The 23786-nt window shown below is 33.7% G+C and overlaps 1 protein-coding gene across 4 annotated transcripts in view; it reads left to right on the top strand.

The window, feature by feature from the left end:
* The window catches only part of CCDC178 (coiled-coil domain containing 178), a 436166-nt gene that overhangs the window by 112681 nt on the left and 299699 nt on the right, over positions 1–23786 (top strand). For all 4 annotated transcript variants that reach the window (XM_086682702.1, XM_086682703.1, XM_086682701.1 and 1 more), the window contains 2 exons: positions 13754–13849; positions 13997–14133. In XM_086682702.1, the coding sequence (XP_086538828.1) occupies positions 13754–13849; positions 13997–14133 (233 nt within the window). The remainder of the gene's footprint in view (positions 1–13753; positions 13850–13996; positions 14134–23786) is intronic.

Below are 23786 nucleotides of genomic sequence, written 5' to 3'. Positions count from 1 at the left end.
TTAATTTTTGTCCTACTACATGAGTAATTTGCATAAGTATTTTTTTGGGGGAAAACCTTGTCTCTGTGGGATACAGTTCTAAATAGGTTCATTTTGTAAACTGTGATAATTCTGTTATTCAAATCTTTTATATTTCTGATTTTCAAAAATTGTTTTATGTTTATTTATTATTGAGAGACAGAGACAGAGTGTGAGTGGGGAAGGGGCAGAGAGAGGAGACACAGAATCTGAGGCAGGCTCCAAGCTTTGAGCGGTCAGCATAGAGCCGGACGCGGGGCTCAAACTCACAGACCGTGAGATCATGACCTGAGCCGAAGTCAGACGCTTAACTGACTGAGCTACCCAGGTGCCCCATTTCTGATTTATTTTCTGACTGAAAATATTTATTTACTGAAAGCTATATTAAAATATTTCAGTATAGTAATAAATTTCTTATTTTTCTGTTTTTTTGTCATTTTTGTTTTCTATAATTTGTAGCCAGGTGGTTAGATGACACTAAATCTAGAATGTTTAGAATTGAGTTTTGCTTTTGATATATTTTATGTTTACATTTTAACCTATAAATTGTTAGAATTTTTGAAACACATACTTCACTTACTGATTATGATGCGTAATGAACATCTTTAATTAACTTCTTCCTGAGCAGTTTGAGGACCTTATGACATTTCTTGATTTATAGTTTATTTTCAAGCATGTTATGTCTGTCTTACTTAATAATCCCTGTATTAAGATAGTTTTATTAATTTGCACAATAAATGTTTTATTTTATTTTTTTCCCAGGGTAACATTTCACACACAGCTCTCATTTATCAGACATTCCTGATTGCATTATTTTTTCTTGTTACTAAAGTGTATGTTTTACTGGCTTTTTTAGTGAGCTAGATTTGATATTTTCAAAATTTTGTTTCCCTGAAGATGTCTTTATTTCGTTCTCATTCATGCAGTGTAGGGGATGTGCGCCTGAATTAGTATGGGCACAATTTACACCACTACATAGGCAATGTAGAAGAATCCAGAAATAGGCAAAAACACTGGGCCGAAGTGCCAGAAGGGATAACATGGGATCAGTGAATTGGAAGAAACTGATCCTAGACAGATGGTAAAACAAGTATGTCTTCAGTTTGCCCTTGTTTGTCTCTGGAGCTTCTCTCTAGCTACCCTTTCCCTCTAACTCTGTTCTCTAGCTCCCTGGAAAAACTCAGGAGGACAGAATATGCCAGGTGCTTTCTTTCTTCTATCTTCTCATAAATACAGTTCCTTCTGATTATAAAGTCAGCATTCAACTCGCTCAGTCTCTCAGTCCTACCATTGCCTGGCTGAGTCCTCTCGTTTTATACTTCAGCTTGGGAGGGGGAAAATCCTTGGCCAAACGGTCTCTTCACTTTCTTCTATCTGCTTTGAATTCTAATTGCACTCACTCTATATTTACCTCCATACCAGTACTTACAACACTATTGAAGTCGGTGATTACCTGTCTACTTCTTTGTAGACTATAAGGTTTTTAAGGATAGGAGATGCATTGTGATTTCTGTTTTCTCTGTGTAACATGTACAGTGTCTCTCCAATATTAGGTACTCAAAAAATGCTATATATTAGGCATTCAAGAAAAGGCATTTCATGGTTTTTCAATGAGTAAGTTAACCAGTGAATAAATGAAAGAGAAGAAAGAGGGAAGGAAAGAGGGAAAGGAGGGAGGATCAGAGGAAGGAAGAAGGGAAGGAAGGAATGAAGGAAGAATAAATGGGGAGAAAGAAACAAACACTTCACCTTGTGAGCCTAGAAAGAACTTCTTGAGGTATGGAGTGTATAGTGTATACATTCAAATAATCCACGGAGCTTTACAATAATGCATGTAAGAATGTAACTTTCTTACATATAATTTCTTTCCAGGGACTACTATAAGCATCAGAGAAGTATAGCACAACCAATAAAAAATTTTAAAACGTTAAATAGTATTGTCAAGTAGCTATGACCTCAGTTTTCTAATCATGCTGAAATTTGTCATCTTTAAGAATATCACTGTTCATAAAATATTTTCAAAATGGAAAATTTATTCACTAAGCCTACAAACAATCAGTTTTTTTTACTTCTTTGATCATCTTTAAAATGGCAAGTGTGGCCCTTCATAGCTAAATGTTATTCTTGATAAGATATTATGAACATATTTTATAAAGTTAGTAATATATTTCAATTATAGAAATCATTTGGGGATTATCATACTTTCTGGGGAAGATGAGAACATGATGAAGTTTAGATATATTAATTTTTTTCCTACATTTTGCTCATTATAAAAACCTTTAAGCTAGGTTTTCAATGAGCGCATGTTAAACACTCAATTAAAAGCAATGATGTGCATCACTTCCATGCATTATTTTTTGGTATGCAATTGAAACTTCTAGTTCAAGAGAAAAGTAAAAGATTTGTGCTGCCTAATTGCACATACAACCTAACTGATTTTTTAAAATTTCAAGGCATATCATGCTTCCAATTTAGTCTCTACCTCATTATCATACACTTTTCTCTAATTTGTGTTGTCACTGTGTCTATGAAAACACATTTTCCCTTCTCTTCTCATGCACACAAAGCTGTTAAGTACTAGGGCCAAACTCCAATGTGATTTTTTGACATTGTTTCATTGTAGAATATTCAATATAATAATATGTATAACATGTGAGAAGATATGTAAAAGTATATATTGCTAATTTTTTCATAAGACTCAAATCTCTTATTATGTGTATATTTTAGTGTGTGGCATATTTATACAATATTTTAAATACCTATGAAATTGACTATTTCATTTTTCATTTTAAAGAAGTACTTAATGTTATCTAAGTATTGATTTCAGTATATGCTCATTATCATGTTAAAGATTTAAAAAACGTACTCAGGTTATAAAAATTATTTCCAGGAATAGATACTGCTTTGTGAGCAATCTGTGAATATTTTAAAGAGTTTCTCAGTTGACCTATTGAAATGATGTATTATTTTAATATTAAACCTATTTTAAATTCTTGAGATGACTCTGCTTGGTTATGGTTTATTGTTCCTTTAATTTACTGCTGAGTTTGATTTGCAAGTATTTTATTTAAGATTTTGCATCCATATTCATAAGTTAGTCTGTATTCCAGTGTTCTTAATTTGTGCCATATTTGATAGATTTTCTTATCAGGATTGTGCTAGCTTTAAAAAATGAATTGTGAAGCTTTCTTCCTTTCTTACTATCTAAAGAATTAATATAGATTTAAATAACTTTTTCTTGAAAGTTTGATAAAGCACATTAGTGAAACTATAACTGATGTTTTTACATTTTTTAATTGTTCAAATTATTCTTTTATTTGTCATGGACAGTTGCTTTACATCATCACATGATTGGTCTTATCAGGCTATATATGTCTTCTTTAGGTTAGTTTATAATTTTTAATGGCCCTAGAAATAATCCAAGTGGACGAAGATTTTGAAATTATTATCATAATATTATATAGAATGCTCTCTTATACTTTTGTTTATCTCTTATTTCTAATTCATTGTACATGCCCATTGTACATGGACAATTCATTTCTAATATCTCTTATTTCTAATTCAGCTCTTATTTCTAATTCTAATATCTCTTATTTCTAATATCTCTTATTTCTAATTCATTGTACATGGACTTTAAAAAATAGGGGGTGGGCCTTAGACTGAATAATTCTACACTTCCAACTTCTGAAATGTTAATGTGTGCTTTTATAGTTACGATTTATTTTCTTCTTATTTCTTTAGGCTTATTTGTCCCTTTTTACTTATTACATCCTTGTTTTGAATGCTTAATGTTTTGTTTTTAAGTCTTTCTCCAAGAGCTACAGTTGCATCTTGTTACACTTTAAAGCAAACCTTCTTGAAAGGATTTTCTGTATTCACTGTCTCCGATTTCTCTCCTTGCATTCCCACTTAAGGAAATTTCCAGTCAGGCTTTCACCACCACACTACACTGAAATTGCTAGTGAGGTATCCTGGTTTCTTCCTTACAACCTTCATGAAATCTGGTAGGATTCATTATACAAACTATTATCTAAAATTTTTTTTTTTTAATTTTTTTTTTTCAACGTTTATTTATTTTTGGGACAGAGAGAGACAGAGCATGAACGGGGGAGGGGCAGAGAGAGAGGGAGACACAGAATCGGAAACAGGCTCCAGGCCCTGAGCCATCAGCCCAGAGCCCGACGTGGGGCTCGAACTCCCGGACCGCGAGATCGTGACCTGGCTGAAGTCGGACGCTTAACCGACTGCGCCACTCAGGCGCCCCTATTATCTAAAATATTTTAAGGCCCTTTTTGAATGGCACAAATACTTAATGTGCATACCTCAAAGTTTAGAATATACTTTAGAATATGTGAGTTTAGAATAATGTGAGTAGAAGAAAATATTGATCTATGACTTCACCATCCAGATGAGGTCACTGTTCATATTTTGTGCATAAACAGGCTTTGTGCTATTTTTAAAAACTACGTTATCATATGCATATAATAATTGATAACATGTTTCTCCTTATATAGAAACGTATTCAAATCAGCTTTTATTTTACAATGTAACTTTAATGATTGAGAGTTTCTTAGACTTTTATTATTGGGTGTTAGGATGTTTTCAATTAAAAAAATATTTTTTTTTACATTTATTTATTTTTGAGAGACAGCACAAGTGGGGTAGGGGCAGAGAGAGAATGAAACACAGAATCCGAAGCAGGCTCCAGGCTCTGAGCTGTCAGAACAGAGCCCGACGTGGTGCTCAAACTCACAAACTGTGAGATCATGACCTAAGTCAAAGTCGGATGCTTAACTGACTGAGCCAGGTGCCCAGGATGTTTTTAGTTTTTAAGTATTATAATCAAAGCTATGATAAGTATCTCTAAAACTTAAATATTAACATAACTACTCATTTTAACAAAATAATATTGTGATGGAAAAATAACAAAAGTTGAATAATGGTATAAGAAGTTAAAGCAAGATTCATATCTTCTTTTCTCAGAGGGCTTGAACGATTTGCCTGCCTTTTTACATTTTCCAAAATTAGCTCACTTTTTTAACAATATTTCCATTAGTTGAATTTCTTGGCTTTCATATCATTCATTAATCCTGTAGTTATTGTTACTGTCCACAGGAACTTGTATGGCAGCTATTCACAATTTAAGATCTGGGTTTATACTATTTTTACTTTTTACCTGATAAGTAAAACTTTTTACTTTGTTAAAACTTTAAATGATATTGATATTACATATTGTTTCTTTAAATCTAAAAGAATTTTTGAACATCACTTTAAACATAAACCACCTCTCAGAGCAGTACACATTCTATGATTTTTTTTGCTGGGTTCAGGAGAGAAGAGAAGAAAGTACTTTATAACCAGTATGCTTGTAGTTAGGCAGGATTAATCATTGTCCTGGACAATCTGCATTTTGTTTTACTTAGCTGTGTATATAAAGGATAAAGGAGTCCTAATTTACAACACCTAATCTTTCTAGATGTTAAAAAGGTTGCCAGTGTATGAAAAAGTAGTTAGTAAACAAATACATCATATGCACTTTGTGTTTAAATTCATAGGAAAGACCGTTCTCAAAAAACAACTAGAGGAAGTGAAATTCTTAAAATCCCCTTTAAGCATTACAGGTGCTCATACTTTTTACTAGGTTGATAGAGGGGAGGAAGGGCTCTAGGCCAGAATGTCCCTTCAGTGTTACTATGTATATAGTGGGCAAAGGGTCTAGTCTTCTAGATGTTTAGAAGTGCACAACATGTTCAAAGTAGAGAGTTAAAGCCACACCCTTTAAGTATTCTGTTAATTCATACGAATGGTTGTTTTTGGGGAATGGGATTGTTAAACTTGTTGTTTTGGAGAGAGTGTGCTGACTGTTCACTGGGTAGCATGGGGATGGGGTGGGGTGGGGGGGGGCAGGGAAGGAGGTGAGGAGAGCAGGGTTCTGTGCCCATGAGTCTTTACATGAGTTCAGATTGTCTAACCATTGTTCTGTGCGTGCATTTTAGTTAATATTGCTGTGTATTAAAGGATCAACAAATCCTAATGCCCAAAGTCTACTAAAAGTATAGGCAGTAAAATAATCCCTTTTTAAATGTCCTTTTGTTAGTTTTTAGGAAGGACTGTTCTGGAAGTGTCTGTTAATCCACCTCTTGGAGCTAGATGTAGTCCTGTACTTACTCATTGAAATGGCAGAGGGGACAGAGGAGGGAAGGGAAGGACTTTTAGCTAGTATTTCCATATCTATAAGACAGTTTTAGGTTATAACCATAGGTCTGTATGTGTGTTTTTGTCAAGTATCTGTGTTTATTGTGGCCAAGTTTCATTATTTTGTAACATCTAGGCTTTTTGGATATCCTTAGGTGCCATGTATGATAAAATGTACAGCTAGTGAATTAGTTTATTAAGTTTGTTGTTTTTGTTGTTGTTGTTGTTGTTATAATTGAAGGGAGGAAGCATCTTGAACATGTAATTGTTGTCTCTGAGAAATGTACATCAGGACTTATTAGGCTGGCAGCAGAGGGGCAGAAGGAACTATAGAGGGAGAGGTGTATGCAGATGTGTTCATATTTACATTTTAATGATAACAGTTAATGTGTGCATCTCTTTTGGCAAGATTATGGAAATGCATTGTGATTCAATGGAAATGTACTTCCTTGCTAATATTTGAATGGCATACATTGGATAATGAATTCTTTTAGAAGCATTATACTTTGTGTATTCTGTTACTTTATGCCTAATTTTTTAATTGAACATTAAGGGAATGTAGTATTTTATTTTTTTGGAATGCAATATTTTAATTGTAATGTTGCCAATATTGTTATGTAGAAGCCTGTTATCATTTTTGTCTTTTAGGAAATTTTTGTTGCTAATAAAGACAGGATTACATTTTTTTTTTCTTCCGATTGAGTTGGTGTAGTGTATTTCTGGTTATAAAAATACTCAAAGTTTGGGGACTTTGAAATGGTAAATATTCATGGTGTGTAAAAAAACATATAACTGTATGATTTTAATTACATTAAAGGGGCGGGGGCAGTGTGGTTAGAGAGAATCTCAAGCAGGTTGCACACTGTTGGTGCAGAGCCTGATGTGGGGCTTGATCCCACGAACCATGAGATCATGACCTGAGCCTAAATCAGAGTCACACACTTAATCGGAGCCACCAGGTGCTCATAAATAACTATAAAACTATTTATTATATTTTTATATTGTTTATTTTGGATTTTCCAAACGTGCTATTGTTTCAATTGCAAATGGAGGTATTATTAGTACTTCACTGTTTTTATGTCTTTTAGTTGTTTCTCTTATCTGATTACTTTGGGTAATACATCAAAGTACAATGTTAAATGGTAGTAGAGATCATTGGCATATTTGCTGTGTTCTTCTCTTGATGGGATTGGTGTTGGTTTTTTCCCTTAAATAAGAGTCTGACTTTAGGATTCAATGTGCATTTCATTTATCTAGTTAAGAAAATATCACTTTCAATTTATTGAGTATTTTTTTAAATTGGTAATGGGTGTTGAATTTTGTCTGTAGTCATTTTTGCATCTAGGGAGATGCTCCTGTAATATTTTCTCTTATATCTATAACAATAGTGATTTATATTGATGGGTTTCCTAATGTTGAACCTTAAATTATTGTCATAAATCTTATTTGGTTGTAGTACCTTCCATCCTTTCTTAAGCACATTCCAGTTTTCTTTTTTGCCCTCACCATTCAGCCAAAATATCTCTGATTTAGGTCAACATTGATTTCCATGTTGCTAAATCTAATCACTTTTTCTTTGTCCTTATTTTCATTATATGTAGCACTTAACCAAGTTGATTATACCCTTATCTCTGGAAAATTTTTTTCTTGGCTTCTAACACACACTGCTCTTGTTTCTTCTTACTCTTCTGGAAGATTTTTTTCAGTTTTTCTTCACTGGTTTCTCTATATTTCCCTAAATTGCACAAACATCTGAGAACACCATATCTGCCAACTCAGGCTCCACTTAGGTGCCTAGTTGGTATCTCAAGCTGACCTATTCCAAAACAGAACCTAAGATATCCACCCTCTCTATAAACCTGCAGTCTTCCCTATTCCAGTTTATGACATTCAATCCTTCTCATTTTTTAGACCAAGGCAGTTGAAAACTGCTTTGGAATTATGTATTAGTTTATGTTGGGAATTGCTAGGCCAAAAAACCCATATGTTCAGTTTTAGTAGATAATGCCAAAATATTTTTCCAAGATAGCTATGATATACATTTTTCTCTCAGACCATCATGTATGAGCGTTCTGGCCTCAGATTAACACCATCATCTAATATTGTCTTTTATTTATTTTTAATTACAATTCTTTAGGAAGATATATCCCACTGTGGTTTTAAATTTTCTTTTCTCTCATGATTGATAAGATTGAGAATTTTTAAAGCACTTTATTTAGAATGTTGTTTTAGAGATTGTCACACAGAATCAGAATCAGACTCAGATTTCCTCTCCATATTCCAGTTGTGACCCGCACATTACACCCTTCTGAGCTTCAGTCTTCTCACTTGAACAACTAGATGTGTGTTAATTTAATATCCTAACAATCTGCAAAAGAGGGATTTAGGGGTTAATGCATTGATTAAAAGGAATATATATAAAGGATGTCATATTCATTTAGAAAAACATTTTATGGGGTGCCTGGGTGGCTCAGTTGGTTAAGCATCTGACTTCAGCTCAGGTCATGATCTTGTGGTTCGTGGGTTAGAGCCTTGGGTTGGGTTGTGTGCTGACAGCTCAGAGCCTGGAGCCTGCTTTGGATTCTGTGTCTCCTTCTCTCTCTGCGCCTCCCCCGCTCACACTCTGTCTCTCTCTCTCAAAAATAAACAAACATAAAAAAATTTAAAAAAAATTAAAAAATAGAAAAACATTTTATTCTTAATATGATTTTAATATTTAAAATATTTATTGATATTTTATATTAAAATTTAATCTTTCATTCAATATGTATATGTCTAAAACATTATGAATTATGAATTTCTTATATTACAAACTAATTACTTAAAATGTTGTATATATCCTCTTTTCAGTGATGGAGTTATCAAACTATGTTTTCCCACCTCAGTGTTTTCATTATTTTTATTCACAACTATCCTCAGTAATTTCCATGCTATTAATGACTCACTCAATTTATAAAACAGTGAAATGGTGTAGACTAAGTGCTGTCTTTCTGAGGTTAAATTTCTCCTTAGTGTTATTAAGTAACATGTTCACTGAGGCTAATGGTACAAATAAAAAGACACAAAGATTTAGCTATTTGTATTAACACCTGTTTTCTCCCCATTAGATTTCCTGATGTCACATGAAGTACCCTATGTTACCAACACAGTGTGTTACCTTGCACATATTTTTCTGTGCTTCTATAAGGATATGATTGTATATATGTATGATTTGCTATTTTATTTTTAATCACAAAAGGGTCTTCTCTATGTACGCATTTAGTAAAGTTACTCTTTTACTTATAAATACGTTGTGATATTCCTCAAGGTTATTAGATATAAGCCTAATGTACTTTTTTAGTGGTACAGATCTTTCCCACTGTAAATCGCCATCCTATCAGTCAGAGTACAGTGCAGAAAACAGAAATCCCTCTGTTTTAGGCAGAAAGGGGTTTAGAGATTTCAACAAGTTTGCAAAACTGGCAGAGAGAACCGTAGGCTGGGCTTCCAGGAGTGTTTCCCTAGTTGACCAGTAGTATAGGCACTATGACATCTGAGGCTGCCTCTGGACCTGTGTTGGGCGTATGCCTGCTCCTTGGATCAGAAGGCTGGGGATATGGGAGCTGTAGCCACTGCTTCCGCTGCCACAGGGCCTCAGTACCCACAGCTGGTAGACGGACACTCAACTCTACAACATTCAGCTATACACATCTCTATGTGTATAGTCACATCTCTATGGCCTTATTTGCCAATAGAGAGAAAACAAAACAAAACAAACAAAACAAAAGCAACCAATAATCAGGAAGATGCCTTTTACCTCAGTTCTACTTTCCATAATATGCCTGACTGTTATCTCCTATTGGTTGAAACTAATGTGCATCCTGAACACTTTCACAAATAAAAATAGAAACTGCCTGCCTTCCTTCCTGCCTGCCTCCCTGGCTTCTTTTCTGTTCTTTTTCTTTCCTGGGCTCTGATACACAAGAAAACACTTTAGAAGGAAGTTGCAAAGGAGGTTCACTGAGCCATTAATTACACTTTATTCACGTCAGATAACTTAGTCAATTACTTATCTTTTGAATAAATTCAGAATGAATACAGTTATTAACCACTACTAACAATATTAAAATTAGTAACTTTATATATGTTGTTTTTATGTCCTGGTTCTTTGTATGTGATAGAATCTCAAAAGTTGGATTGTTGTGTCAGAACTAACTGTATTTTTCAAGACAGATATTACTGAAATATGTTCCAAAAAGTTTTGTTTGTATATTTGTACATATGTATGAGTATATGAGCAATACAGATGTCAGATTTCTCACTTTACTCAACACTGTAGGTATTTTAAAATTATACCAACTTAATTGTTGGGTAAAGAAGTGTTGGATTAATTTTCATTTTCCTTCCTGGTAGTGAAGTAAATTCATTTCATTTCTTTTTTTAGCCATTCAGCCATTCAGATTTCCTCTTTTTTTTTTTTTTTTTTTTTTTGCTTGCAAAGATTACTATTCATGACATTCTACATGATTTTAGATATTCCAATGATGAACATTTTCGAAGTTATGTTTATTATCGTTTGTATTAGGAAAGCAATTAGCACACAACAATATGTGTGATTGCCTGGATTTTATTGCTTAGGGCAGGGCTAAAGTAATAGTACTTCTTAAACACTGCAGATTTTAAGAATTATACGTATAGTACTTAAGGTGTGTTCATGAATGTTTTATAACTTCATTTCCTAAGCCTTCCAACAAACACCTGTCAGTCACATGGCAGTACAGATTATTAAGGCACTGAATTCTCATGTTTATTTTTTATTCTTTTTATTGGAAAACACATGGGAGAATCTATTTCTAAAGATTTACAATTGTTTGGTATATGAAATATATATAATTTTAGGCATCAGAGCTACCACGTCTGATCTGGAAAGTACATTAGAAACTGGTTTGGGGTCTGTTTATGATTTTTGTACTTATGTAGATTCAGTCCTAGAAAAATGGTTACAAATAAAGATATTTACGTGTAGACATAAAGACGCTAGTGAAGAACACTAGTGAAGACACAGTTACATGTCTTTAGATAGATGTGAAGACCAAATAAAAGTATTTCCTAAAAATCCCTTATGAATGTTGCAAAAGTACAAGCAGCAAAGAAAGATTAGTGTGGGATGAACTTGAATTTTATTAGAATTCTGGATTTTATGAACAAGTGAAGAAAACAAATCTTTATTATGTGTTCTAAGATTAGTCACAATGGGCACAATTATTAAACAATCCACAGTTGTCATGTTGAAGCGCAAAAAGTATTTTATAAAGCCCATCAAAATTTTAAAATAGAAGGATACTCCAATGTGTGTGCAGACTGACACAGAATGAAAATGCTGAGACTCTACAATTATGTTTTTAGCATTACAATTAACTTCACAGTCCAGATCTGCTGAAGCAGTTAGCAAGACATTTATCAAGCCTGTTACCAAAGAAATGGTGACAGGGAGATTCAGGGATATAGCTAACAAAATGATTCATTAAATGCCCATGTCAAACAACAGTCCATCTCTTAGAGAAGATAACCAAATATATAAAGAAGTAATTATTATCTAGTATAAAAGTTGTTATAATTCACTGCAAAGCGATGAATTCATTTACACTGGGAATTCTTTGCTAATGTGTACAAATAAAGAAAATTTAAACTTATTGACACTTCTTGAGAAACAGCAGTGAGTCCTGGAATCCATGCTTTTGATTAAGCACATCTGATACTAATGCCATAGCCAGATAAAAGAAAATAATTCATTACACATATTCAAACAATTGCCAAGACCGGCAAATCTACCCACTGTTATATTCATAGGGAAGCCATTGCAAAATGATGTAGGCATTTTAAGAGAAGTCCTTCACCACCAAATACTATGTGCTATCAGATTTGTAAATGGATGATCAACCATTATTTAATATGTGCTTTTTAAAAAAACTCGTTCCCTATTTAGAAAAAGAGGTTCAGGTGTTCCTCAGTAAAAACCTTGGGCTTCTAGATGACTTTTATGATAAAGCACTCCATTAAAAATTAGGATATTTTACAAAGGATATTTTTAATTTCACTCAAAAATCTAAAATGCCAAAAACCTAAAATGCAAATCTAATAGGTGTTCCACATTGAAGAAAAAATAAATCCAGCAAAACTGAAGCCACAGAGTATACCTTTTAATCATGTCAAGGAGGATGTGTTTCATTGAGTGATTTGGCTACAACTTTATCTGAGGAATACATTCAAAATATATTGCACTATCTAAAAAGCTTGACTAATAGTCTTCTTCAGAATTACTTCCCAAACCATGGTAGTAATGAGTGAGTAAGAAAGCTTGTACATCACTTAGTAATTGGACAGTTTCTGAAGAACAATTCTGGAAGATATTTCAAAAGAATTCTTGAAACTAGAAATTATTAAAAAAACCCATTTTTATTTGGGTTAGAAATACACTGTCCAGTGTACTGGGAAATTTATCTACACTATCAGTGTACTGGTTAGAAATACACTGTCCAGTTACTTGGGAAATTTATTAAATATACAGGTAAATCATAATTCATTGAAATTCTCATCTTAAAGTTACAACATCAATCCAAATATTTCTTTAATTACTGATCATAATTCTAAGAGAAATATATTTAGTATTATTTTGGTAAATTGAATACATTTAATACTACTTTTATTTTTATATTGTTTGTTTCCTAAATTGTTTTTGTTTTCAAAGTTGCTTTCCTTTATGGCATATAATACTGGATTTGTAACTTATAATAACAATTTTCTTTTTGAAAAAATTATTTAAATAAACATGTGACTTGCCTTAAGAAAATTATTAAATGCATACTAGTACAAATAGTATGGTGTTTAGTATGAATAAAATAAAAAAGTGTTCTGAAATGGTTTGGGAAACAATGTCCTGTTGAATTATTTCCTTTGTCATTAGTGTTTAGATCTGTTGCCTCTTAAATATGTTTTCTAAAATTGTATAATTCAATGATTTTTAGTATACTGGCAAGTTGATGCAACTATAATTTTAAGATAACTCATAATATATTCTATTAAACCTTTGCATGGCTTCTTTTCACGTGGATCTTGATTGAAACTCTTAAATAAGCATTGTTGTTCTTTATATTTGTGTAGTTTTTCCTTGTACTAGTTTAAAATTTTTCAAAACTAGATAGTGAATTTATCACGGCTATTGTCTGGAGTATTGACCATATTTATGTTGTTTTTTTTTTTTCCTTTAAGTTGTTAATGTGATGAATTATGATTTGAATTTTCTAATATTTATCAACTTATAACTAAAATATAATCTGTTTTTCATGGTTAATTATTTGAGCACTGTTAAATTGATTTGGTACATTATATTCAGAATCCTGTATCAATTTTTATAAATGGCAACCACTTATGGTGTTATTTTATACTATTTAATCAATATTTATTAAGTTATGGTACTGACACAATTTGAAATATATTTCTTAATTTACAAAAAAATGGAGGAAGCTTCATAATTCATTTTTTTCTGTATATTTTTTCTTAGCTAGACAATTTGAAAAAAAATTATGATCAACTAGCCTGGAAGAGAAAAAGTTATGAAAAGGAATATCTGGAAGCATTCAATAATTATTATGCAACAGTAAGTTGACCTTTTTCTACTTCCCCCTAGAGCTCTGTTCTCTGTTCCTAAATATTAACTCCTGCAACTAAAAGTAATGACATTATTACACATTTTTTTTCTTTTTGAGATACATAACATGTATAAATGATTCTCTTATTCTTAAAGAAACAAACATGGGATATTGAGCTTTCTAATGTTGCAAAAGACCTTTCAGATATTTCAATTGCATATACTCATTCGGCAGAAGAAAACAGAAAGCTTGGAATTGATATTGAAACCATGGCAGGTCTTATCAATGACAGGTAATTTTGCAAATATAATTTTTATTTTGATATAATATATTAAGTATGTTAAATATAATGTATCTCCTCATTTTACATGGATACATCTCTGGGGTGGTTTGGTGGTGTTTGTGTTTATCATCAGCTTAAATGTTGTTTATTTCTATTCTATTTTTTTTTTTTTAATTTTTTTTTTTTTTCAACGTTTATTTATTTTTGGGACAGAGAGAGACAGAGCATGAATGGCGGAGGGGCAGAGAGAGAGGGAGACACAGAATCGGAAACAGGCTCCAGGCTCTGAGCCATCAGCCCAGAGCCTGACGCGGGGCTCGAACTCACGGACCGCGAGATCGTGACCTGGCTGAAGTCGGACGCTTAACCGACTGCGCCACCCAGGCTCCCCTGTTTATTTCTATTCTAAATGTTGCTCTTTAAAGCACTCTGAATCCCTTTAGAGATATCAAGTAGTGAAAAAATGATCTTACGAGGAGTTTTTGCTCACTCATATCATCTCCTTTTGACATGTCCTCTTACACTCAAAGACACTTTAAACTTACAGTATGTTTAATCAAGCTCCTGCTATCCTTCAGTCAACCCTCAATTCTTCCCAGCAACTACTAGTTTTCTTAGCTCAGAAACCTACAGGTTTTCTTGCTTTCTGTTTCTATTTCAACCCTCATATTCAACATATTAAGAAGAAATGTTTCACACACTAAATATCTTTTTATCTGTTAACACTGCTCGATCAGCACCCTGGAACAAGCTATCATCATGTCTAGCAAGAGCTTATAGTGACTTCCAAAGCTAGTTTACCTGCAGTCATTATGCTTCCTTTCTAATCCATTATCTACACTGTGGTGGGTTCATTCTTTTTTCTGTTTTTTGGTTTTTTGTTTTTTTTGACATAAGTATGATCAGTTCCTCTCCACACCTGCATTAATTTTAACAGGAATGAAGGGAAAATCCCCTCCTTAACATCTCCGACAAGGTCCCTGAATAGGCAGACATACCTGCCTCTGTTGTCTCATATCACATTTGGTTCAAATACTATAGCCTTGCTTCATCTTCTCCTATTTGCCACGTGTTTGGCAGCCCATATGGCATTTGTGTGCTATCTCCTTTTCCTATAGTATTTTTCCTGTTCCTTTTACCCAGCAAATTACTCTTTATCCTTAAGACAGTTTTGGAGTGAGTTCTGAGAAGCTTTTTCATTGATTGTTAAATCAATGAAATCCAAGTTAAATCTAATTCTTATATTATGTGTATATATGGCACACATACTTTTCTCCTTCAGATCTCTTGCCATATTTGCAATTTTTGTGTGCACATATTTGACTCATGTTCATCTCCCTCAAAACACGTGATCTGTGAGGGCAGACATAGGCCATGTCTGTATTCTCTTCATCAATGAATCTGCATCATCAAGCATGGTACATGACATACTGTGCTATTCAAAGTTAATTATTGAAGGGAAAGAAGGAACAAAGAAGGGAAAGGGGTAATAATGATATTGGATGATTGTATAGGAAGTTGTTAAAATTTCTTAGTGATCGTTTTATCTTTGGAAATGCTAGAATGAAACTATAAGATTTATCTATATGTTGAAAAGAATTTTTAAAAGACAGCAAAAGGAACATTGTTTTCCAAAAAATAACTTAAAATTGTACTTGTTAATGTTACTACATTTTATTAAGAGAGCCATAGGAGAAAAAATAAAAATTCTGAAGCTAATGAGAAGACCCCTCTGGAAGAAAGGAAGTGTGAGAGTTAGCATTTATGAGATTATCTTGCCAACAAGCGTCTATCTCATCTTAGTGGTATACAAGTAGAAAGGTTTATTTCTCACTTGCATTGCAATTTAGCTGTGTCTGCGTTTCATGTTATTTCTACTTCTTAGATTCAGGGTGAAGAATCAGATCCTGCTAGGGCACATTGCTCTGGTAAGCACAGATTCATTAGTGAGATCACTTGATGACCCTTACAGCTTCCACAGGAAGATGATAAGTGTTTCTTTTGCTCACACTCCATTGAACAAAGCAAGTCATATGGCCAAGCCTGATGTCAACAGGGTGGGAAGTCTAATCCTCTTAAAAAGAGAGACAGTACATAATTGAGAATAGTGATACAGTCTATCACATGTAGTGGAAATGTAGCCTTGGTTATTGTAAAGGATTTCCAGTGTATTCATTGTGCTTGTCCAGTTAATATTTTAGATATCACTTAATTACTTAACTTTTCTTTCAGATTTTCACTTGAAATTAAAAAAATAAATGATGATTTTAACAGCAGATTAGTCAACAAAGAATTAGCGAAAGATTAGTGAAATCAAAGAAATTAAGAGATATACAGGTAAGAGTCAGGTCTACCACATGTTTAAGTGATGTTCCAAAAGACGAGAAGATAAAAAAAGGACAGAGATAATATTTGAGGAGATAATATCAGTTCATATATGGCAAACATTTCTTACATTCATGTTTCACTGGTGAGTCTCTCACTCTTAATAGTCGATAGGTAGGTAGGTAGCTAGCAAGGTAGATAGGTAGGTAGGTAGATAGATAGATGCAAAAATAATTACTCATTTCGAAACTTTATTTGCTGTCACAAACTATGAGTCTGGAGTTCTGTCTTGTCCAGTAAGAGAGCGGACACAGAATTGAATATGAGAGAGGCTAATGTATGGGAGGAGACAAGGGCCTGAACAGGGGTTTCATCTTGACTTTATTGAGCTCACAGGGTATTTCCCACGTGGTGAACGTGAAGAAAACAAGATCTTACACACTTGGCAAAAGTGAAGAAAACAATCAGATAGTAATCATTAACTTGTGTGTGTAAGAAGCAAAGGGTCTTACACAAGAAGCAAAGGGTTTACAGCTTATCTTTTGCTTTTCAACATAGTTATTCAAAATAGTTATTATTTTATCTAAATCTAATAATTTAAATATCTGTAGTCTTTGTCATTTATTTTTGCATCTTATTCTCCTAACTCATGCTTTTGCTATCTTTTTCCCTTGTGCTCTTGGCTATTTTTATTGTGTGTTGTCCACTTTCTTCTGGAAACTATTTGTGGAAAATCTTTGAGTCCTAAGATAAAATTGAGTTAACATTTGCAACCTTATATTTATGAGAGGGATTCTTTTTTTCAATTTTGCCCTTGTATATGCCCAAGACTTTTTTTAATTTCCCAAACCATGATATTCAAATAATTTTTACAGATATTCAAATAATGTATTTGAGGTTTGTATAACAATGTAACAAGAATTCTATTATATTATTTTGGGAATAAAAGGACATACAATTAGTGTCATTATGGATGAAAAAACTCAGTAACATATTAGTTATTTTCTCTATTTACTGAAATGATTTTAGGTTTTCAATCTGTTTTTGCACTTTTTTGTATTTTCTTTTCTACAAAAAATACACATTATAACAACAGTGCAAAAAGATCATACAAGATTCTTTCATTTTGAAAGCACTGGAAGTTTTGGTAAAATGGAGCTTTGGATATCTGTAAAAAACTCTATTATATGGGTGTGTCATGATTTTTTCATAATTACTCTAATATTTACTTTTAGGTTGTTTTTATTTTCATGACATAAACATTGTGGCAATTATTTTTCAGAAATCTTAGCTTTTTAAAATTTCAAGTAGATTTCTGGAAGTAGATGGCTATAATGCTTTTAAATTCCTAATACCTTTAAAAAAATAAATTTCTAATACCTTTCTAAACCTACTTTCCAGAAAGACTATGTCATTTATTGAAGCTGAGCAGTACATAAGCTTGTTCTGTGATGTACTTGTGCTAACATTGAGTGCTGTGTTTTTTCCAAGTTGATAAGTGAAAAAATGCATCCTCAATGTTGTTTCAAGCTTCCATTTCTTTGATCACTAATGAGGTGGAATATTTATATATCCTCTATTGAATTCTGCTTTTTCTAGAGAATTCTTGTGTGCTTCCAAGGAAAAAATAAAGAACTTGGGATTCAGAAAGGCAAAGTGCCTTTTTGAAGTTCTCACAGCTTAATACCACTGGCATTTGAAACTTGATTTTCTGTATTCAGATTCAGGATTTTTTTACCTTCTCTTATTTTTTTTTTGCAATTTAATGTGATTTCAATTTAACTGATTTTTTTTTTTTAATTTTTTTTTTTCAACGTTTATTTATTTTTGGGACAGAGAGAGACAGAGCATGAACGGGGGAGGGGCAGAGAGAGAGGGAGACACAGAATCGGAAACAGGCTCCAGGCTCTGAGCCATCAGCCCAGAGCCTGACGCGGGGCTCGAACTCACGGACCGCGAGATCGTGACCTGGCTGAAGTCGGACGCTTAACCGACTGCGCCACCCAGGCGCCCCTTAACTGATGTTTAATAAATGTTCAAATATGCTTGACATATTACTCCAATAATAACAATCTCAAATAGCAGCCTTAACATTAAAATGCAGTTGTCTCAGGGTACAGGTAAGATTGTGCTGAATTGCACTTTGACTTTGTGGCTAGAGCTTAGAGCAAATGCTTGATCTGACTCGTGTGTCTGTCTCTGTGTGCATGTGTGTGCGTGTGTGCACATGAACACACATTTTTATGTGGCAGGCAGGTAGAGACAAACACTGAGGGTAGGGAACTAACTTTCGACTCTGCTGAAGACCATGGAAATGCACCAAAGAAGCTGTATGGCCAGATTCTCTTTTAAAGATATCACTTTGGTGGTAATTGAATGAGTTAAGCTTTGAATAACTGGTTTGATGGTGGTTCCAGACACTAACTTGGGAAATATACGGAGGAAAAACAGAAAGGTTGGAGGGAAGATGTTGATATGTTTGGTTTGGAATTGTGTATGGCATGATTCAAGTGTACGTGTCTAGATATCACTCTGACGGATAGGTCTGAAATTGAGGAAAGATGTTCATGGAGATGGAAGTTCCATGTTAAATGTAGAAGTGCTTTAACTTGGCAAGCAAAATTTTCTATGTCTACTACTTCATTTACTGCTTGAAAATTAGAATTTTTATGAGATAGAAATTTTGTGGGATAAATTGTAACACCAAGTTTTATATCAGTATAAGGTAGAGTTTCCTCCGTATCTGATAGGGCAGAATCAAGAAATATTAATGGCCTCTGTAAACTCTTATCCACTAACAAAAACTGCTTTCCCATTAATTAGAAAATGAAATCTAAATTCAACAAAAATGAATAAAGCACCAAATATTTTTGACATTTATTAAAATTTATCTTATTTTTAAAACTTTTCCAGGTTTATTGAAGTATAACTGAGAAATATAATGTGTATATATTTAAGTTGTGCAAAATGATAGATTTTTAATTAACGTTTTGTTTTTTTAAGATCAGATAGGGTCACAGGAAAATTGAGGAGAATATATAGATATTTCTCATATACCCCTGGTCCCTATACATTCACGGCCTCCCCCATGATCAACAACCTTCACCACAGTGGTATATTTAGTACAATTGATGAGCCTACACTGACAGAACATATTACCCAAAGTCCATAATGTACATCAGTGTTAACTCTTGGTGTTGTACATTCTAGGGTATTATGCAGTAATACCCTAGTAATGCAGTAATAATGGTATTATACAGAGTATTTTCATTGTCCTGAGGTCCTCTATGCTCTGTCTACTCATTCTTCCATTCCTCCCATCCAAACTGTGACAGCCACTAGTTTTTTATTGTCTTCATAGTTTTGCCTTTTTTTTCAGAATGTCATATAGTTGTAATCATATAGTATGTAGCCTTTTCAATTGGATTCTTTCACTAACTAATATCCATTTAAAGTTCCTTTATGTCATTCATGGCTCATTTTTTATAGCACCAAATAATATTCTGTATCTGGGTATACCACAGTTTAAGCATTCACCTACTGAAGAGCATCTTGGTTGCTTCCAAGTTTTGGCAGTTATAAATAAAGCCACTATAAATATTTGCGTGTAGGTTTTTGCATGGGCAAAAGTCTTCAACTCCTTTGGGTAAATACCAACAAACAATTGCTGGATCATATGATAAGAATATGTTTAGTTTTGTAGGAAACTGCCAAACTGCCTTCCATAGGGGCTGTATTATTTCGCAATCCCAGTAGCAATGAATGAGAGTTCCTGTTGATTCACATCCTCGCCAGCATTTGGTGTTGTCAGTGTTCTACATTTGACCATTCTAATAGGTGTGTAGTGATATCTTCTTCTTGTTTTGATTTGCATTTCCTTTATTGGCATATGATTTGAAAATCTTTTCATATACTTATTTGATATTGTTCATATACTCATCTTCTTTGATGAGGTGTCCATTAAGGTCTTTGACCCATTTTTAAATTGGATTTTTTTTTTGTCTTTCTGTTGACTTTTCAGAGTATTTCATATGCTTTGTACAACAGGTCTTTATTAGATGTGTCATTTACAAATAGTTTCTCCCAGTTTGTGGCTTCTCAATTTTTTGACCTTTGCTTTCACAGAGCCAAAGGTTTTAATTTTAACAAAGTCCAGCTTATCAATTAATCTTTCCATGGGTTGTGCTTTGTTATTGTGTCTAACAAACTATTGCCATATCCAACCTCACCTAAGTTTTATCCTATGTTATCTTCAGGGATTTTATAGTTTGCATTTTACATTTAGGTCTATGATCCATTTTGAGTTAATTTTTATGAAAGAGGTAAGGTGCCTGTCTAGCTTTATTTTTTTGTCTGTGTATGTCCAGTTGTTCCAACACCATTTGTTGAAAATATGATCTTTGCCCCACTGTATTGCCTTTGCTTCTTTGTCAAACATCATTTGGCTCCATTTCTGTGGGTTATACACTATACATTATAGGAGATACAGACAATAATACAAAGGTCAATTGTTTTTATTATTTAATGGTTAACAGAAATAGCGTCGTATATCTTTATTTTTACTTTACGCAGTGATTTTATAGTCTTTTGTTTATGACTAGTAGACTAATAATATAACCATATGCTTATGACTGCCTTTATAATCAATATTTGTACTTAAAGAAAATGTAGACCTAAAAATCAAATGTATGTTTGCAAGTGTGTGCCTGTGTTTGTCTATGTGTGTGTGTTTGAGTTCTGAACACCTGCTTTATATGAAATACTGTTTAAGTGCTGGGGATATCATTTAAACTTACATTCTGCTACATAGATACTAAATATTTGATAAATTTTCAAAAATTCAGTCACGGATACTCTTGGGAGGAAGAAAAAAAGTGGATAATGTGCTAGAGTGACCGGGCCAGTGAAGAATTGGGACCTCTGCTTTGGCAATGACCTCCAAGGACACTGCTGTCTCTTGAATTGAGACTTTAATGAAGAAGCTTTGCCAGCCTTGAGCTGTTCCAGGAAAGAAGTTGCCAAATAGAAGTAATGGAACACACAAAAGTCCTATGATGGATAAAAATTTCGTGTGTTCTGAAACAGAATGGAGGCCACTGTTTCTAGAAAATTGTATGTGGGCAGAGTAATTCAAGGAGACGAATGTTTCAAGGCAGACAGGGCCCAGATACTGCAAGCCTGTAAGTGGGCTGTGATAAAGGAATGTGGGTGAAACATCTAATGCATTTAAAGCATCTTACATCGTATTTTAGAAAGATCTGTGGGCAGCTTACTGCAGGACGGACTTTGGTGCATATAGAAGGACGCCGGCTCTTTTGGTCACTCAGAAAAATTATAATGATGATATAGATCAAGGGTTTTTTTCAATAAAAATGGTAATAGCTGAATTCAGATATATTTTAGAGGAAGTACCAATGGGATCTTTTGACAGATGGAATATAAGATGTGAGGGGGGGAAATCGTCAGGCTACTTGCTGAGGTAACAAGGGCTTGCGGAAAGTCTGAGGGGGATTTTGGAGAAGATATAATTATGTGTCTTCAGGCCATATTAAATTTCAGATTCTTATCAGCTCTTCAAATAGAAATGAGAAGTAAAAATTAGATCTATAGCACAGAAATGAGGAGGACATAAATTTTGAGTCATAAAGTTAAACAAAAGGACAGGATACTATGTCTAAAAAAGAGTATGTAGATAAAAAAGTAATCAGAGTTTACTTTTCTTGCAACACTGATAATAGAGACTGTAAGACACTTATAAATGGAGCATAAATAGAATATACATCCTTTAAATGCCGCATTGTGCTGATGAAAAAGTAAAGGAAATCCTCAGAGGGCAATGCAAAATAATAATAATAGTAATAATAATAATAATAATAATAATAATAATGGAAAACCTGTAAGTTAAATTTTTAGTTGATATTTGGCTTCTCTAAAAATATGAATTGAAAAATGACTTTGCTGATCTTGGCAAACAGGGTGATTAAATTTTAGTGTCTTCAAATAATAGGCCACGGGCCATGGATCTGTGCAAGTAAGGGAACTGGGCAAAGTAAGAGCATTTGAATGGGCAGAGCAGAAAACATATACCCACAAGCAAAGGCAGAGATAAGAAAGTGTGTCTGTCTAAGCCTGGAACCTGGGTAGGAAACAAGAGAATGGTATGGCTATTTTTGACACTTGTTTGATGTTTTCATTTATACCATCTAGGTGATCTTGTAAGGCCCCGACCAAGAAATTATCATTTTAAAAAGTGATCTTACCTTGATAAATATTCTCTAGAGAAATAAACAGGCGGAGGCCACACAAGATTTTCTCAAATAAAGCTTTTAAAGCTCACAGGGGTGCCTGGGTGGCTCAGTCAGTTAAACATCCCACTCTTGTTTTCCGCTCAAGTCATGATCCCTTGAGTTTGTGAGATTGATCCCTGCCTCTGGCTTCACGCTGACAGCATTGAGCCTGCTCGGGATTCTCTCTCTCTGCCCCTCACCCGCTCGCACACATTCTCTCTCTCTCTCTCTCTCTCTCTCTCTCTCTCTCTCTCTCTCTCTCTCTCTCTCAATAAATAAACATTAAATGAAGATGATCTCACAAAATATGAAACAACAAGGGAAAATAGAACATGAATGAGAGCAGAAATAATCAGCAGTATATTTACACCCACAATAATTTCAAATGACAGTATTAGATTAAATCTGCCTAAGTAAGTTTAAAATGATTAAAGGGAACAAAACAAACTAATAGAACATTATCAAAACAGTTCAGGGAGGTTTGAAAAAGAATTCACCAAAACTTGTAAAGCTTAAAACTGGATTCATTTTGATTAAATATTTTATTAATTAAATACCAAATGCAGCTGGGGGAAAAAAAGAATCAGTGCCCTTGGAAACATGAAGAGGAACCCGGAATGCAGTACAGAGAGCAAAAGAGACAAAAATATGGAATAAATATTAAGTATTACGGAGAATAGAATGAGAAATAGAGAATGGGAAAGCAATATTCAAAAAGACAATGGCAGATAACAGTCTTTTGAAGCGTGAATCCTTAGATTCAGGCATCATGATAAATCCCAAGAAGATAAACTCAGAAAACGTTAATTTTCTTTATACTATAGGTTACCCATATTGGAAGGAACAGTTGAAGATATGATGCATTTTGTCAAATGTATTCTACAGTGCTAGTATCTGCAAACAGCTCTCCTGCCTCCTTAAATTTAAGTGGCAAATGGTACTTCCTCTTTAAGGCTAGCACGTCCATCGGTGCTCTTGATCTTAATACCTTTTGCCCTGTACAGGACATAGTTTATCCTTATAGCTTCTATTTCTGACATCTTTGTTCAT

The sequence above is a fragment of the Puma concolor genome, chromosome D3 (genome assembly GCF_028749965.1).
Source record: "Puma concolor isolate L17-30 chromosome D3, mPumCon1.1.hap2, whole genome shotgun sequence".
Classification (NCBI taxonomy): domain Eukaryota; kingdom Metazoa; phylum Chordata; class Mammalia; order Carnivora; family Felidae; genus Puma; species Puma concolor.
Note: the sequence above shows the minus strand (reverse complement) of the source record. Positions and strands in the feature narration are given on the sequence as shown.